Source organism: Lichenostomus cassidix, chromosome 14, assembly GCF_008360975.1.
Source record: "Lichenostomus cassidix isolate B80296 chromosome 14, HeHo_3.0, whole genome shotgun sequence".
Lineage (NCBI taxonomy): Eukaryota > Metazoa > Chordata > Aves > Passeriformes > Meliphagidae > Lichenostomus > Lichenostomus cassidix.
In genome coordinates this window covers 3,386,864-3,403,898 of record NC_139495.1, presented here as the reverse complement: position 1 = coordinate 3,403,898, position 17,035 = coordinate 3,386,864, and the positions used below count along the sequence as shown (strand labels likewise).

Sequence of the window (17,035 nt, the reverse complement as noted above, 5' to 3'; positions counted from 1 at the left end):
CGGGAAGAAAGCAGCTCCCTGGGCTATTTTTAGCTCTTTTGTTTCTCCCCCCTTTCCACCCCCACCCTCCCTGCACAGTCTGAGGGTTTGGTGCATGTCAGTCCTGCTGTTCTCCATCACCTCCTGAGTGCCAGGTGATGTGCTCTTTTCTTATTTTCGTTTTGTTGAGGTATTTTTCTCCTTTTTTTGCATCTTATTTATAGCACGAAGATAGGGGGAAGGGCAGCAGCATCAGGAGAGGCCGTGCAGGCATCATCCTCAGTCCTGGCTGGGGAAAGGAGAGAGCAGCAGGGGCTGAGCCTCTCCTGCAGCATCCAGGGCTGGACATGAGCCCTCTGTGTGCTCCTCAGCAGCTTCAGGAGCTGCTGTAATCCCCTCCAAGTTCCCTTTTTCAGGATCTTGGGGGCTGCATTTGCTGTGCTCCCAGCAGCAAAAGGGCAGGGACCACGTTGGGTGTCTTCTCTCTGCTGTTGCACCAATGGGGCTGGAGGAGCCCTGGAATTCCATCAAGTCTTTCTCCCTCTAGGCACCATCATTCCTAAACCCGTCCCAGCAACGCTCTCCACTACCCAAAGGCACTCAGCCCTGCAACCTTCCCCTTTCCCAGCCATCCCTCCCAACTCCCACCTTTCCCTTCATGCATCCCTCCCGGATGCTGCTGCTGTCCCAAAACCTCTTTCCCCTCAACTCCTCTGCCACCAGCTCCCCCCTCACCGAGCATCCTCGTGGGCTCCCATCTTTGTGCCGTTATGGAAGAAATACATAATTCTTTTATTATTCAATTAGGAATTTAACACACAATCAGGTGATCGCTTTAAGAGGATTTCCTATAAGGCAGGATTTGAATAACGGGGCTATGAGTAATATATTCCCTTAACTGGTTTATTCCTTTATCAGATTTTTTTTTTCCCCCTAAGCACTTTAATGCATTTACTTTCCCATTGTCGACACTTTTCTCGGCGCTCTTCCTCCCTCCCCGAGCTTATGCAAATCCCCCGTAAGGCGTTTAATGCGCCGTGTGTGTCAATAGTGCCCAAATCTTCGCGACAGCATTAGGCTTCATGCATGCCCCGGCTGATTAAGAGGGGTGGTGGGGCCAGCCTGGCTGCCCAAACCCCCTTCCAACCCCCTCCGTGGGGCCAGGCAAGGGGCCTCGGTGCTGGGAGCTGCATTTTTCCAGAGAAAAGGCTGGAGCTGAAAGTAGCTTTTCTTTTGCAGGGCGGGCCGTGAATAGGGAGCGCGAGGCTGACCTGTCTGCCGCTGTTTGCTGCCCTGTCGCTCAGCTTTCGGGGTGCGTGGAGGTGTTCAGCTGCGGGATGGGGGTGGCTCTGGGTGGGATGGGAGTGGAGAAGGAAGAGGAGAAGGCCAAAATAACCCCTGAGCCTGTATCAGCATCGATTTTTGTGTGTGCAATCGATGTGCACCATGCTGCGTGGCAGTGGGGCTCAGGGCGCATCACCCCTCGGTGCCCAGCTGCAGCCCTGGATAAGCAGGGTATTTCCCACTTTTTGTGGTCCCTGGGATGGCCTTTGGGCCTTGTTTTGGGGAGGTTAACAGCCTTCACAGACACAGGGTGGGATGTGTCCAGTGACTGGGGAAGCAGCCTGGAGCCCTCCTCAGGATGATGTATTTGCCCTGCTCACCTTGGTGGAATGTTGGCTGTGAAACCTCCAGACGGTGCTGAGACACTGGGGACAGGGGAGCTGGGGGAGGAGGGCAGCAATGACAGGAATAGCAAAAAGGCTTGGCTTGTAATTCCTGGCTTTCCCACTGCCTGAGGGCTTTGTGGCTGCTGGTGAGGCCCTTTGTGAGCATAGCATGGAGGAAAACACCCCCTCCAAGGGTAACTGTCACCATTTTCTCCTTCCAGAGAAAAATCTCTCCCAACCTGTGTCTGTAAATAGCCCGGTGAGTGGGAGCGAGCTGAACCGGCCCTTCCCGGCGTTGTTTCCTCTACGCCCACCACTGATTGTCTCTTTTTTTATCCCGTCCTGCCACTCTGCCTGTGCGTGCAGCAATTATGCAAAGTTGCAATCAAGGAGCTGAATTAGGAGCTCATCTTGGATTAATTAGTGATGGATGCAAATCTGTTCCAACAAAGAGCAGCGAGGGGAATGCAAAGGCCATGGGTATCCTCCCAGGGTTTCTCCAGCTCTCCCAGGCTGGTTTGAGGGCAGGAGGGATGCAGAGTAATGCTTTGCAGGAGAATTGGGGCATCCACGTGAAGGAATTTGGTTCTTCGCCTTGGGATGAGGTTTGGGTGCCCCAAAGCTGATGCTCAGCTCAGCCCCTGCACCTCCCTGGAGGTTTTAAACCAAGAGCTTTGGGCTCAGAGCATCTCCTCCCACCCCAGCCTTGCTGCAAAGCTTGGGGAAAAAACCAGTTAATCCCTGCGGCCTCCCGTGCTGAGCTCCTGCCAGCAGTGGGGATTTCTGTTCGCCTGCAATCGGATTGTGACAAACCCCTCCACTTGCATGGAACAAATTCCCTGGCTACTCCCCGCTCCTTGCAGGCCCCAATAATCCCCCAAGTGTGACTCTGGCCAAGAGGCAACATCCCTGATTAATCCCCAACGTCTCAGTGCAAAGCCACTGCTGCCGAGGATGCTCCTGGTGCTGGCACGACACGCTCGGCCGGCATTGGGAGCAGACCCCGGGGAAAGATGCAAAGGATGCAATGCTATTTAAAGGAGCTTTTCCAAGAGGGGATTGCAGGCTTGAGAACAGCCTCCTGTTCCCGTGAAGCGGAAAAGATGGATGCACAGCACTCCCGGGAGCACCGAGCGAGGGTGGGGGGAGGAGGGGTGCAGATGTTTCATCCCTTTGCCTGCCTCCCCCAGTGTCACCCACCTCAGCTGGTGCACAGGGGACACCCACTGGGCTCAGAATAACCAGGGCACCCTGGCAGGGCGAGCACAGCTTTGTTAAAGAGCTCCTTAACCAAGGGATGGCTCCTGGCTGTGCCCACAGGGATGGGGACAGTAGGGACAGCCCCTTCCCGTGGTCCCCAAGAGTTTGAAGCCTTGGCTTGAGGTTTTTAGTGTGCAGATATCTGAAAGGTCTCTCCTTCCTCTCCTCTCTGCAACAGCAATGATTAATAAAACCTGACTCGGCTGGAAGGGCAAGGAAAAAAACAACAATACAGGACATTTCTGGAGATCGTCCTAATCCAGCATCCCAGAGCCAAATGAATCAGCAGCTTCTTATTCTGCCGGCAGGATTAGTCAATGTTCATCCAGGCTCCTGGGAAGTGAGGTGAGGCTCTGCATAGCAAGGAGCTGGTGGCCACAGGGTGTTGGCTGGTTCATGGAGCCAAGCAAATCCCTGTTTGTGATCCTGAAAAAGCTGTTCGGATGCACCCACTCGTGCTGGGAGCCATGGGACAGCAGGGAGAGGCGGGAGAAAGAAAAAAATGCCTCTAAATCTTCAGTGTAGGTGAGGAATGAGGCTGTTGGATGTGGGGTGCAGGGGCAAGACTCCAGGCTGGGGCTATGTGTGAGGGATGTCCCTCATGCCACAGGGACCAGGATGCCTAGGACCAGGAGCATCATGCCTGGCTGGTTTTCCTGGCTGTTAAAGTGGGTCAAGCAGAAACCCAAGGAGCATCTGAGCTCACCAACCTTGAGCCAGCTATGTGGAAGCTGAATTATTCAGGGCCAGCTTAAAAAATTGACGAGCCCAGCAAAACTCCAGGAGAGCCCAGCCCATGGGACACCCACCCCCTTGTCAGGCAGAGGCAGCTGAGCCTGCCCATGCTCAGGGGGCACCTTGGGCATTTTGGGAGGGGGGAACAATGTTGTTTGGGTCTTACACTGCCCCCGGGGATGGGGTAAGCAGAGAGAAAGCACCCAGAGAAGTTCACCCTGATGGATTTGTTTCCCTGTAGCTCTCCAAGCTATATCAGTTTCCCTGGGTATCCCAGCATGGCTCTGTCACACTCACAGCAGGAGTAGTTGAAAGGGAAGCCCCCTTGTCCCCTGAAATGGGGATCTCTTGATTGTGTGATTTTTAGAGAATGCCAAAACTCAGCAGCTTGATCTTTGCCTCCAGGTGTTTGGTTGCAGCGTCTCCCCACGGCTCAGAGAGCACCACATCTGTTTGGGAGCTGAGATGCTCCCCTCAGCTTGGCTGTCTTTAAAGGACCACCCCTGGTTCTATTCCTGGGGCTTTGGAATGGGGAGAACCAGCTCCTGGGGGGAATCCCCGTGGTGAGTAATGCTGCCTGGCGAGCGCCAGGAAAAGGCGGGTGCACATATGCTGCAGCTCTTCCTGCTCTTTTCATGGAGCACTCTCACTGTCAGGGTGCCAACCAGTGGCAGGCACGGCCAGGGAACCCCAATCACACTCACCCCCTTTTTTTTTTAACATTTCCAAGGTTCCTGGGAGAGGGTGATGGAGTCCGGTATAGAGCAAGGGGTTGTACCCCAAGGGGAATTAGGTGCTTTGAGATTTTACAATGATGCTATGAAATTAGAGCTGAGCAAAAGTGACAAAGCAAACAGCCCAAAAAATCTCCCTTTGCACCAGGGGGCCAAGCTGTGCATGTGCTCAGCCCAGAGGGGAGCAAGGAAGGCTGAGCCCTGGCTCCAGGCTGTGCTTGGCCCAACAGTCAGGTGAGCTCTGAGCCAAACTCCGACTATTTCAGCCAAGGAGAAAAGATGGAAATTTCCACCTGGCCTGTTTTCTTCCCTGTGATGAATTTATAGGAGACCCTTGTCTCAGCCCTGCTCCCGGCACAAGTGTGGCTGAGGCGGCACAGGCGCTTGTGTTTCTAATTTCCTCTGGCAGCAGCAGCAGCAGCAGAGCATCCCCAGCCCTGCACGCTGATTTACACAACGCAGCATTTATTGACTGCGAGGAGATTGTAATTCACAGCCCGGCGCGGTGCAGCCACAGCCCGGGAGCAGAGATGGTTCCTCTCCTCCTTCCTGCTGCCTCCATCCTCCCATGATCCAGGTGGGGAGAGCCCAGCAAGGGCTGATCCCCCAGGGGTCTCACCCAGTTCAGTGGGAGGGGGCACCTGCTGGGTACCCCCTCTGTACCTTACTGCTCCTGGAGAAAACCCAATAGCAACAAATCCCAGTGATGGAGCCTGCAGCCTTGAGCAGCTCACCCAGCCCAGGAGGGGTAGGGACACCCACGGGGTCCCTGCCTGGACCACCTGCCTTGGGGACACGTGTCTTCTCCCTGGACAGATAGCCACACTACCCCATGCTGCTGGTTCCTTTCTTCCTCTGCTTCCACTTCGTGGTTATGCAGGGGAGTAAAGACCCTCCCAGCTGTTTGCTCAAAAACCTGGGGGATTGCTCTGTTCTGTTAGCCAGAGCTGCAATACATCCATCCATCCATCCATCCACCCACCATCCATCCATCCATCCATCCATCCTTCTGACCATCTATTCTCCTGTCTATCCATCCATCCATCTGTCCGTCCACCCATCCACCCTGATCCCATCAGTGCCTCTTACAACAAAACCCTTCTCAGGGCAGAAATGACCCTGTCCCTGAAAAGCTCATGCCCCTGAATGAAATCACCGGCTCTTTCTTCCTGATTAATCTCTCTTTGCAATTAGCTCCGGACCTCCGGAACCCCTCTAAGGCACCACTGGACAGTACCTATAGGCGGTGCCTATAGACAGAGGTATGGGCGTGCAGCGGGAAAGCCTCTCCCGCGGCCCCGGGCGGGCGGGGGACTCGGGGGAGGAGCGGGGGGCGGGCGGGAGGCAGACCCGGGGGGAGGCAGACCCGGGGGGAGGCAGACCCGGGGCCGCCCCCGCTCCGCGCCGCCGCCGCCGCACTCGGTGCCGGCCCCCTCCCGGCGGAGGCTCCGGTATGGCGGGGCCGGGGGCCGGCGGCCGCCGGGGCTGAGCGGGGCGGGCCAGCGCCGGTGCCGCAGAGCCGCCGCGGCGGAGCGAGGTAAGAACCGCCGCGACCTGTTGGGCTCGGCCGGGACCGCCGGGGAGCGGGGGGAGAGGAGGGGAAGCCGCCGCCCCGAGCCCCTGCCCGCCCGAGCCCCACCGAGCATCTTCCCCGGCCCTCCCGAGCATCCTCCGGGCGCGGCCGGAGCCGCGCTCCCCGCATCCCCCCAGCCAGGAGCTTCTCCTTCACACGGGGGACGTGGGTTACCGAATTCGCCCCGCTGATGGCAACTTCGCCTCTGGCAAGATGTCGGGGACCCTTTTGCCAGAGCAAAAGCCGCGTTTGTGCCCTAACAGAGGGGGCTGCGGTGCCCGGGGGTCACGCAGAACCGGGGGCAGCGGGGCAAGGGCTCCTCACGGGAGAGACCTCCCAGCCCTGCCCGTTGCGGAGAAACACCCCCACTGCCACCCCGGGGCCACCGGGGAGAAAGGGTGTAAATCCATTGGGGCAGACGTATGTAAATCCAACGGGAGGAGAAAATCCAATTTACGGCGGCGCAGGGATGCTCGGGGGAGCGAGGCGGAGAGTGCCGGAGGCTGGTCCAGCGCCGCGGCTGTGCAGCGCATCCCGCATCCCGCTCTGCTCCCGGCCCCGGGAAGTTTGGGCCACACGCAGTACGTACGAGGCTTTTCCAGCTGGTACCTTCTCCAGCAGGGATTTCGCCGAGGGAAAAACCTTGCAACAGGCTTTCGAGCATCCCGGGAGATGCTTCCCACGGGGTTTTGTTACCTGGGGCGGCAGCAGGCATAGGAAGGTGCTGGCTGAAGGGGGTTACAGACAGCTCCTCTGGGAGCAGTGGTATGGAGCAGTGTCCCCAAAATAACGTGCCCTGCTGAGTGGTTCTACTCGTGGGGCTCTGGGATGGGGGGTCTTGGGGTGAACTCGGCATGGTGCAGGAGGGGAACATCATCCCAGCCCCCCAGCAGTGCTGTGACCTCAGTGCAGCCTCAGTGCAGTGGCCGTGCTGCCCTGTGCACCCATCCCTGCTGCAAGAGAGGCGTTTTAGGCTCCAGGGATTCACTCACAGGGTCTGTGGGCACCACATTTGCCCTCTTGCCTCAAGGCCCTCCAGCAGCTGGAAAACCTCTCTGCTCCTGCAAACGCCATGTCTGGCAGGGAGACCAAAGAAATCACTGCCATTGATTTTTCTTCCCTTGCCTGACTCAACCCACTGCCTTGGAGGAGATTTTTTCACCACCACCACCACCACCCCTGAATGCCAGGGAGATCTGCAGGAGTTGGGCTGGGGACAGGTTGGCATCGAGTGACAGGCACAAGGAATTCAGAGCACCCCCTGGGCTGCTCCCCGGGGATGAACCCTGTTTTGGTTGGCTCTGGTGGTGTCACTGGAGGGTGCCAGGTGTTTGGAGAGCTCATTTTGGGATGCATTGAGTGTGGACCCTCTCAGGCATGATGCTTGGATCTCTCTGGGAGCTCTCTGAGCAGCTCCATGCTGGGCTGTGATCCCTCAGAGAAGCAGATCCAAAAAAAGCAGGGTCACATCCCATCCCATCCCCTCCCTGAAAGGCTGCAGGAGTGTGTCTGCCCAGGCTGATGTCTCTGCCCCAGCTCTGGGAACCAGAGATGCTGAAAAGGGCATAAAGCAGAGTAAATGTGCTGCCTGCAGGGAGTGAGGGCTTCCCGAGACAGCCGTGATCTTCCCTGCAGCCATCCTCCGTGAGTGGATTTCATCCATTAATTTCTCTAATTGCTTTTGGAAATCACAGTGGCGCTTTTCTTCGGTAGCACCAGTGAGGTGCTGTGCCTCGAGGTGGCTCCTGTGGGTCCCCCACAAGCACTGCTCGCCACCCCAAAGCCAAACTTCTGCTCCGAAGGTTGGTGGATCCCACTCTCCCCGGGGAAATCATCTTTCCAGGTGGAAAAAACATCAGAACTGCTGTGATACAGCAAGGTGGCGAAGGCTCAGGGCCATCCACGTGCCATTGTCCCTTGCAGACCCCTGGCATCACCTGGGGGGGACACAGGAGCCAGGCCCCTGCTGTGCACCCCGGGGGTGTCACTGCTGTCCCTCCCTCTCAGGTTGGCCAGGATGGGCTCGGTGGGAGCTGAGCGTTTCAAGGAGCTGAGCCCCGCGGCGACGCCGGAGGGGAACGTGGTGATGAGCTTCAGCTTCGACAGCTACCAGCTGGAGGAGGATGAGCTGCAGCGGGGCAGCCAGGCCAAGGGTGTCCTCACCTTCATGGAGCCAGGTGAGGGCAGGCAAAGCCAGGAGCTGGCTTCCCTGCTGGTTTCCCACCCACTTAGGCAGTTCCTGGGGTGGGTTTAATAGCCACGAATAGCCTGAAATGCCACTAAATTGCCCACTATCTTTTTTCATCCCTTTTTGTACCCATGTGAGCCACCAGCACGTCCCGTGACAGTGGTCTCTGCAGGCTGCCAAGGAGTCACTGTCATGTCTTTTTCTCTTTCGTTCACCTTTTGGGGCAGTTTCTGAGGATCCCGAGCCCCAGGATCGATACCATGGGATTTATTTTGCCATGCTGCTGGCTGGGGTGGGATTTCTCCTGCCCTACAACAGCTTTATCACTGATGTGGATTACCTGCACCATAAATACCCAGGTAGGTCTGGAGCAGCTCCAGCACTTCCCTGACACCCCAAACCTGGAAAGAGCTCAATCCCACTTCCAAGGGAGCTGAACTCCTGTCCCCCCATCACCTGCCTGTCTGCAGGGACCTCCATTGTCTTTGACATGAGCCTCACCTACATCCTGGTGGCCTTGGTGGCAGTCATCCTCAACAACGCGCTGGTGGAGCTGCTGAGTTTGCACACCCGGATCTCCGTGGGTGAGTGGGGTCCCTGCACCCCAGTAAGTGCTGTCCCCATGCTGTCCCCCTGCCACCACCTCTGTCTTCCCCCCACAGGCTACCTGTTTGCCCTGGGGCCTCTGCTCTTTGTCAGCATCTGCGACGTGTGGCTGGAGCTGTTCAGCCGCAGACAAGCCTACGCCATCAACCTGGTGGCTGTCGGGGTGGTGGCCTTTGGCTGCACAGGTATGTGGGAGAGCAGCTGGGGCTGGGATGTGGCAGGTAGGATGAAACAGCCCCGTTCCCAAGCCATGATCTCCTGGGACAACCTCTCACTCTGATCTCTATAACCCTCATGTCCTGCTCCATCCCCTCTACATCTGTCCAGGCACTGTGGGATTGGCTAGGGGCAGCAGCACCAAACCATGCATTGGTCACCAACACCACTGATCTGGGACACCATGGTGGCATCCCAAGCCCACACTCCTGGTGGCCACTCATGGTGGGAACAGACATAGTGGAGCATCCAGGGAGGGAAAAAAGGCTCTCCTGCTTTTGGGGCAAGGAGGCTCTGGGAAGGATGCAGGTCCCAGTTGGCACAGCACGTGGGCTCCCACCGGGGTTCCTTCCCCCTTCCCAGGGTTTTGGGTGCAGCAATAATCCCTCCTTCTCCCCTCTGTGCCTCTCTCCTGAAGTGCAGCAATCCAGCTTCTATGGCTACACGGGGCTGCTGCCCAAGCGCTACACACAGGGAGTGATGACAGGCGAGAGTAAGTACTGCGTCCTCTGCCCGTGTCTACCTCACACCTTCTCCTGGGGTGTGTCACACCTGGGTCCCCACTGGCCCCAGCACAGCCCAGCTGGGTTGCCAGCAGATCAGGGACACCCCAGGGTGCTCCCCAGCAAATCAGGGCATTTAATGGTTTCTAAATCCCTGCATGCCGCACAAAACTGGGGGTGGAGATCTGCCAGGAGCTTCATCACCCCGAAATCACTGCCCTTGCCTCCTCCATACCGGGAAGCATCACATCCACGCGGTGGGGGGAAGATGGGGATCCCTGAGCTGGGATTCAGTGGGGCCTGGCACCGACAGCTCTCCCACACACCCAGGCACCGCCGGGGTCATCATCTCGCTCAGCCGCATCTTCACCAAGCTGCTGCTGTCGGACGAGAAGGAGAACACCGTCATCTTCTTCTTCATCTCCATCGGCATGGAGCTGACGTGCTTCATCCTGCACCTCCTGGTGAAGCGCACGCGCTTCGTCCGCTACTACACCGACTGCTCCCGCAAGGGCCTCCCCGAGAGCCGCGGGGCTGGCGAGCCAGGGACCGGCTACCGCGTCCACCACGATGTCACCTCTGAGGACATCCGATTTGTAAGCCGAGGGTGGGTTTCCCTGCTGGCCCCTGGGGTTCTTTGCCAGTGCCCCTCAGCACTGCTGTCCCCTCTCCCCTCATCCAGGAAAACCGGGAGCAGGGGCAGCCAAGTTCCCCCCGGGGCAGCCCTGGCCCCGAAGCTGAGCTGGCTGGGAGTGGCACCTACATGCGTTTCGACGTCCCTCGGCCCAAGATCAAGAGGAGCTGGCCCAGCTTCCGAGGTGAGTGGTGGGCTCGGGGCCAAGCCATGCCCATGGGGTGGGTTTGCTGCATTTTGTGGGGTGGAATAAATGATTCGTGACCCAGAGTTTTTGGGGGAGGATCATCCCCAAGGCTGGAGAGGGACTTTTGAAAATGGCATGGAGTAGCAGGACAAGGGGAAATGGCTTCAAATTGACAAGAGAATGGGATTAGATGAGATATTATCAAGAAATTCTTCCCTGTGAGGGTGGGAAGGCCCTGGCACAGGTTGCTCAGAGAAGCTGTGGCTGCCCCATCCCTGGAAGTGTTTAAGGCCAGGTTGGACAGGGCTTGGAGCAACCTGGGATAGTGGAAGATGTCCCTGCTCATCACCAAGAGGTTGGAACTGGATGATCTTTAATGGTCTCTTCCAACCCAAACCATTCTATAATTCTGTGATCCCTTTCCTAATTATGTGGCTGAAACTATGGGGCTAACTCATCTTTGGAAGGCATCCTGGGGATCAGCCAGCCTCTGCAAGGGGAGGGCTGCAGTTTTGGCTGAGCTCTGCTGCCTGTCCCTGCCAGACATGCTGCTCTACCGCTACGTCGTGTCTCGCCTCATCTGGGCCTACATGCTCTCCATCGCCATGACCTACTTCATCACACTGTGCCTCTTTCCCGGGCTGGAGTCAGAGATCCACAACTGCACGCTGGGGGAATGGCTCCCCATCCTCATCATGGCCATCTTCAACCTCTCTGACTTCGTTGGCAAGGTAGGAGAGAGGCCAGAGCCAGCACAGTGGGGGTCTGGCCTCCTTTTGTGTCCTTTTTCTAAGCCACTTGGCTCCAGCGAGGGTCATCTCCACCCGTGGGTGTCTAACCAGTGTGAACACAGCCAAGGTTGGGTTCCCCAAGCAGCTGGTCTTTCCACCATCTCGTCTCCTTGTTGCCCCATTTTGGGCACTGCATGGCTCTCCCCAGCCTCCTCACCCCCTCAACAGTGTCCCATGCCTTGCTGCAGATCCTGGCTGCCCTGCCCTACGACTGGAGAGGGACGCACCTCCTCGTCTACTCCTGCCTCCGCGTGGTCTTCATCCCCCTCTTCATCATGTGCGTCTACCCCAACGGGCAGCCCACCTTCGGCCACCCCGCCTGGCCCTGCATCTTCTCCCTCCTCATGGGCATCACCAACGGCTACTTTGGCAGTGTCCCCATGATCCTGGCGGCAGGCAAAGTGAGCCCGGAGCAGCGGGAGCTGGCAGGTAGGACCGAGCCCTCCTGGGAATGCCATGTGGTGTGGCCACAGCACCCTGACACGCCGTGTCCCCTCCCACAGGGAACACCATGACAGTGTCCTACATGACGGGCTTGACGCTGGGCTCGGCCGTGGCCTATTTTGCCTACAGCCTCACCAGTACCTCCCACAGCAGCTGTTTCTACACTGAAACCTCCAACGGCTCCTTTACCACGGGCTACTGAGCCCTGGGGTGGGGCCATGGGGACAGGATGGGACCTGCTGCCCACCATCCCCACTGCCCCACATATCCTCCTTGGAGCCAGAAAGCCACCCCAGGTGGACAAGGACTGGTGTCTTGTCGGCACAGGGCCGTGGCATCCCAAAACGGCCGGTGCTGCTCAGCCAGGCACTGCACAGGGCCACTGCTTGGGGTGACATTCCTCCCACCCCAGGGGACAGTTCTTGTTGCTTTTGGGGGTCTCTCCATCAGCAATGTGCAGCTCTCCAGTGAAGGCTGGGGATCTTCTGTTTGAGCCAAGCCATTGACAGGAGGAAGAAAATACTGCCAAATCCCAAAGGGAATAGGACCAGCACTGGGAGGAGGGTCATGGAGGGCTGGTGAGCAAGAAGAGGAGCAAGAGAGGAAGGAAACACTCCTTCAGTCCCCAGTGGCTCTGGGAAGGTGGGTCTCGACTTTCATTGATGGTGCTGCAGGTTTTCACCAAGAATGGCTTGAAATCACAATTCCTCCCTAAATAAGCCAATCGCTGTGTAAAAGTCCCGTTCACTTCTGACGGTTGGGGAAAAAAAATTTTTTTTTTTTGATTGTGTCATGTTTTACCCTCCCTGTGAGAGAGGCAGGGTCTTGCCTCCCCCCACCTCACACTGTGAATCTGCCCCATCACAAGGGGTTGGGGGGTTCCCAAGGCTACAGCACTGCCAGTGCCACCCACAGGCCACTGCTGAGCTTCAGGACTTATTACACAGGACATAAGTGAAGCTGATTAAATAATTAAATGTCTTTGCAATGATGGCTGGTCCTTAGCTGTGCCACTGCCACTGGGGACACTTGGCTGCTGGTGATGGACTGGGCTGGCAAACACACACAGGGTGGTGCCTGCTGCCTGTCCTGTTGGGTCTTGGGGTGCCCCTTGTGCTGCTCTCCATCTCCAGGGTCCCCTTTGTCACCTGGGGCAGCTGAACTTGTCACCGGTTACACCAAACTGCTGTCAGCCTTTAAACTGCCATGTGCAGCACACAGGAGAGGCAATGGGCCAAGAGGAGCAGAAAGCAGCAGGGGAAGGTGCCAACACCACATTTTGGGACTGGCTGCACCGTGCTGTGCCAGTTGGCAGGTGCCACCTCCCAGGGAATCGGGCCCAAGGAGCCAGTGAGTGCCAGGCCAGGCCCCCAGCCTCGCCCCTGCAGCACCAGAGGGTCTGGCCATGCCAAGCTCCTGCCTCCATGAAGTGCAGCTCACACCAAAAAGAGCAAATCCAGCATTTCATCCTCACCACATGGTGCCACGAGCATGGCGGCAGAAGGAGGACTCACACCTCCAGCCCCTATCCAGCAGACACCCCTGCTCCGGTGTCCCATCCTGTCCATCGGTGCCACCGTGTCACATAGACGGGTTCTCCCCAAAAAGCCACCTGGGCTGTGTCTTTCCCCAGGGCAGGGGCTGAGCCAAAAAGCCATCGTTGCCACCAAGGGGAGAAAAACCCTGCGGTCAGGACAAGCGAGACAAAGAAAGATGCTTTGTTGGGTTACTTTTTTTCAATTAATTTTTTTTTTTTATGAAAAAAGATCACACGGAGTTCTCCAACAAACAGAATGCCAAAAAAATTGTTTTAAACAAAACATAAACAAAACAAAACAAAAAGACAAAAACCTGGCTCTCCTTTCCTCTCGATTGTCTGAAATATCCTTGTGTTCCATAGAAGGCAGTGGGTTTTAAGTGCTTTCTATTTAACATTAGCATAAAATCTCTCTCGCGCGCTCTCTCTCGCTCTTTAAAATATGCTCACACAATTTGCTTCTAGAAGTACAGTACACTTTGAGCGTGGGGGGTGTGCCTGTTCCCAGATCATTTACAATCACAATCCAACAGGAAATAAAAAATAATATTCTAAACGTCAGACTGTGTTCATTTCTGCCGCTGTGGGTTTTTTTCTTTTTTTTGTTTTTTATAATTTCATAATTTTTTTCACAGTTTTAAAAAGTTTATATTTATATATATATATTTATATTTATATTTATAATTAAAAAGTTGAATCCATTTAAAGACTTATAATACAGGAGGGCTAAAGAGTCTTTTGGTACATTAAAACTGTACAGGCTAGAACCGTCACTGTCCGCCGTGCCGAGGTGCCGGTGGCCCGGGGTGGAGATGGTACGAGCTCAGCACCATGTGGTTTGTTTAAAGGACAAGGGGTCACTCTGCGGGGCTGTCCCTCTCCCCTGAGCCCCAGTCTCTGGTACACAGCAGGCACCAGGGTGGAGAGTTTCCAATCTGTCCTTGGCTTAAGTGTCTCCCCACCGGAGCCTGGGCCGAGCCAGGCCCTGCTCCACATCCCAGTGATCTGTAGTGCGAGTCGGGAGTTGCTAAAATCAGTGCGTCTCTTGGAGTTTTAAGTGCAAGGATGGTGCATCGTTCTCCTCTGGTTCTCCTCCGTGTTCCCTCTTGCCAGGTGTGACCCTGGAGCAGCAGTGGCGGTGCTGTGGGTCTGGCCTGTGCCCAGGTGGAGCTCAGCTCCTCTGTGGATGGGGGAAGCTGAATGGTCCCTGAGCCCAAGGTGGCAGCAGGGCTCTGCCTGTGGGAACGTCGCAGGCAGGCACAGCCAGGTTCACACACTGTCCCCATTCCCTTCAAATGATGGGCAAAGGCTTCCCAGCAGCCCCACGTCTCAGCTCAGGCAAGGCGTGGTGGGTAAAGCTGGGTGAGGAATGCTGGAATCCAATGGCCTGTGATCTTCTCTCCTCCAGGCACCGAGCAGCAGCTTTCCCCAGTCGTTTCCTGCAGTTGTTTACTGCACACTCCAAGACGAGGTCTCAGTTTGCCACATGTCACCCCCTTGCCACCTGCTTGCTCCCTCCAGCACCCTTGCAGGGCAGAAGGGGTGCAGAGCTGCAGAGGGTTCAGACTGTTAGTTCAAGGCAGCAGGAAGGCAGCATCCCAGACTGGATGTTGGCTGCTTTTCCACCTGGCTCCTCCCAGCCCGGAGGATTCTCTTCTGCCATCTCTGTGCTGGGGCCAGCCCTGCCCCGTGGTGCTCCACACGCTGCTGGAGTGGCCTCCAGGGAAAGGGAACGGCAAAAAGGCGCTGAGAGGATCGAGACGAGGCGCTGAGAGAGACTCATCTCCTTTCTCTTTCACCCTGTCCTTCCTATAAAGAGTCATGCGAAACTAAGCAGGAAAGGGAATATAAGGACGGAGAGGAGCGCACGCAGAAGGCAAGAGGCTCCTTCCACGCACGGGCGGCTGCCGAGTTACTGATGGGGGAAAATGACACAAAAGGGATCCCTCCTGCCGGGGGGTCCCGCTGGTGAAATGATCACGAGACCCATGTGCTTTCCTGGACCAAAAGGAGGAAGGGAGAAGTTGGTCAAGTGTCACCTTACTTAAAGCCACTTCCAGAAGAGCCTTGGGGTTCAAGCACCACCACCACCACCACCCCCAATGGCATCTTCCTCGAGTCCTGTAACTGCTTCCCCAACCCCTTTCTTCAGCCCTCTCCTTCCTCCTCGCGTCTCTCGCGCTCTCCTGTCTGTAGTGTGACACAGAAATGAGCATTGAAAGAAACAATCATGTCGTCTGAACAGGCACGTCCTCAGGTTTGTCCCGTCCCTTCCCAGGGGGTGGCATGTGTCCCCTGGGCGGTCAGCAGATGACAGGGACCCCGTCGGTGTTGAAGATCATGCCCGTGGTGGGCTCGTAGGTCCCTGCAAGGTAGTAGAGGTCCTCACTGTCTTGGTATTTCTTTGTCTTTAGCATCTGCTCATATTGATCCAGACCAACAACAAGACACTTGTGTGAGATGGTCTGGACATCGTTTTCATCCACGTGAGAGGACTGGTAGAGAGCTCTCTGCACAACAGGAACAGAAAGGAAGTGGGAAGAAAAGGAGCCATTAGATCTCACAGCATTTACAGCATCATTCTCAATAAGTAGGAAAAACACCCATCATAATGGTGTTTTTCCTCACACTCAAATCTACCCCCTCATCCCAAAAGCCAGCCCACTGAACCTGAGCCCTGCCTTTCACTCAGCTCCCCCTGATGGGAATGCTCTGCCTGCCAAGAATACGTATGGGGAAATATGGAAGCCAGGAGTTTGTCACCCACATTTCAAGGATGAAAATGCAAAGCTGGGTGCTGGATACCAGCTCCCTGTTCCTCCCTGTGCCCAGCACCTGCAGCTGCTTCCACCCTCCCAGAAATATCCATCCCAAGTCCTGGGCACTGCAGACTTGGCAGCCAAGGCAAAAAGCAAGAGCCAGAGAAGTTTAGGGGTCATTTCCCAGCAGTATTTATTTGTTACAGGGTACCCAGCATTCCCTCCCAGCCTTCCCCCAACCTCACCAACCTCCATAAAGTCCTTCCTCTGGTTGGATGCCTGTAAAGCTGTGGACAGACTCCTGCCCGATTTCTGATCCCAGCGCTGTGCCCAAGAAGAAAAGAGGAAACAGAAATGAAAAGATGGCGAATTTGTTGTTTTTCCATGCCATCACCTCCTGCCCACCACACGTGGCTTTGGAACTTCAACCCCTGCCCACTGCCACTGGAATAAATCCTGCTGTAAACCAGCTGCACACATGCAAAATTCAGTGTTTCTGAGCACTGGGCCCATCATTCTTACACTTTAAAGACTTGATCTGACTCTTGAGCCCTCTTTTTGGATTAGCACAAAAGTCTTTATTTCCTAGTATGAAAAATCCCCCCCTCCCTCATTCAAGGGGCCAACACCAGGCTTACCCACACCATAGGCAGACCCTACAAGATGAAAGGATGGGACCATCCTCATCAGGGTACCAGTAAAGAACCGGGCCTTGGGTGCTCTCCTCATCACTGGAAACAAAAGGGAGCAAGAAGCTTTGCAACCCTCTCAGGAAAGGAGACCAGCCTACCTTGCCTTCATTGAGTTTCTTCCCAGGGTTGGTTTCTTCTGGGTGATAAAACCATTTGACTCGGACCACCATGTTGTTGCCCCAGGACTCCCACATGCTCTGGATGCGGCCAATGTAGGGCAGGTTGGGGCGGCCGGCGGACAGGAAAACTGCACAGTCTCCGATGCGGATGATCTCCTTGCCCCGCACGATGGCCTTGTAGAACAGCTTCCTGGCCTTCCCTTTCATTCCTCGTCTCTGCCAAGAGAGGATCATGGCATGGTCAGCCAGGGATCCCAAGTTTTTCCCTACACACCACTGCCTGCCCTGTCTCACATGTGCCCCTTTGCTGTTGGCAGAGCCACAGTATTCTCACAGAACTGGAGCAGAGGGAAACACCATGCAGGATGGCTCCCCCAACACAGTGAAACCCAACCTCATTCTCCCTGC

At 56.1% G+C, this 17,035-nt stretch overlaps 2 protein-coding genes across 7 annotated transcripts in view; one reads left to right on the top strand and one right to left on the bottom strand.

Annotated features, from left to right (window-relative positions):
- The first annotated feature begins 776 nt into the window (after positions 1-776).
- Positions 777-13,618, top strand: SLC29A4 (solute carrier family 29 member 4). Of its 3 annotated transcripts, XM_085074511.1 has the most exons (13): positions 779-1,291; positions 3,088-3,254; positions 4,050-4,207; positions 7,959-8,128; positions 8,367-8,498; positions 8,610-8,723; positions 8,802-8,930; positions 9,380-9,454; positions 9,795-10,060; positions 10,147-10,282; positions 10,829-11,016; positions 11,265-11,505; positions 11,580-13,618. In XM_085074511.1, exons 3-13 carry the CDS (start codon positions 4,110-4,112, stop codon positions 11,720-11,722), a joined length of 1,692 nt encoding a protein of 563 aa, XP_084930637.1. In that variant the 5' UTR covers positions 779-1,291; positions 3,088-3,254; positions 4,050-4,109; the 3' UTR covers positions 11,723-13,618. The 3 variants fall into 3 exon arrangements, with proteins under 3 accessions (XP_084930636.1, XP_084930637.1, XP_084930638.1); XM_085074510.1 differs by having other exon boundaries at positions 777-1,291; positions 8,610-8,930; XM_085074512.1 differs by lacking the exons at positions 779-1,291; positions 3,088-3,254; positions 4,050-4,207 and adding an exon at positions 5,797-5,915 and having other exon boundaries at positions 8,610-8,930.
- TNRC18 (trinucleotide repeat containing 18) overlaps positions 13,247-17,035 on the bottom strand; it is a 54,272-nt gene continuing 50,483 nt past the window's right edge. For all 4 annotated transcript variants that reach the window (XM_085074505.1, XM_085074509.1, XM_085074508.1 and 1 more), the window contains 3 exons: positions 16,607-16,843; positions 16,066-16,140; positions 13,247-15,567 (listed from right to left, as the gene is read on the bottom strand). In XM_085074505.1, the coding sequence (XP_084930631.1) occupies positions 15,361-15,567; positions 16,066-16,140; positions 16,607-16,843 (519 nt within the window). In that variant the 3' untranslated portion in view covers positions 13,247-15,360. The remainder of the gene's footprint in view (positions 15,568-16,065; positions 16,141-16,606; positions 16,844-17,035) is intronic.

Bases quoted from the DNA above. Each gene is read 5' to 3' on its own strand.
- SLC29A4 (XM_085074510.1), top strand. From the start codon at position 4,110: ATGCTCCCCTCAGCTTGGCTGTCTTTAAAGGACCACCCCTGGTTCTAT. The intron at 8,499-8,609 runs GTAGGTCTGGAG...GCCTGTCTGCAG, and splicing joins CCTGCACCATAAATACCCAG to GGACCTCCATTGTCTTTGAC. The intron at 10,283-10,828 runs GTGAGTGGTGGG...TGTCCCTGCCAG, and splicing joins GAGCTGGCCCAGCTTCCGAG to ACATGCTGCTCTACCGCTAC.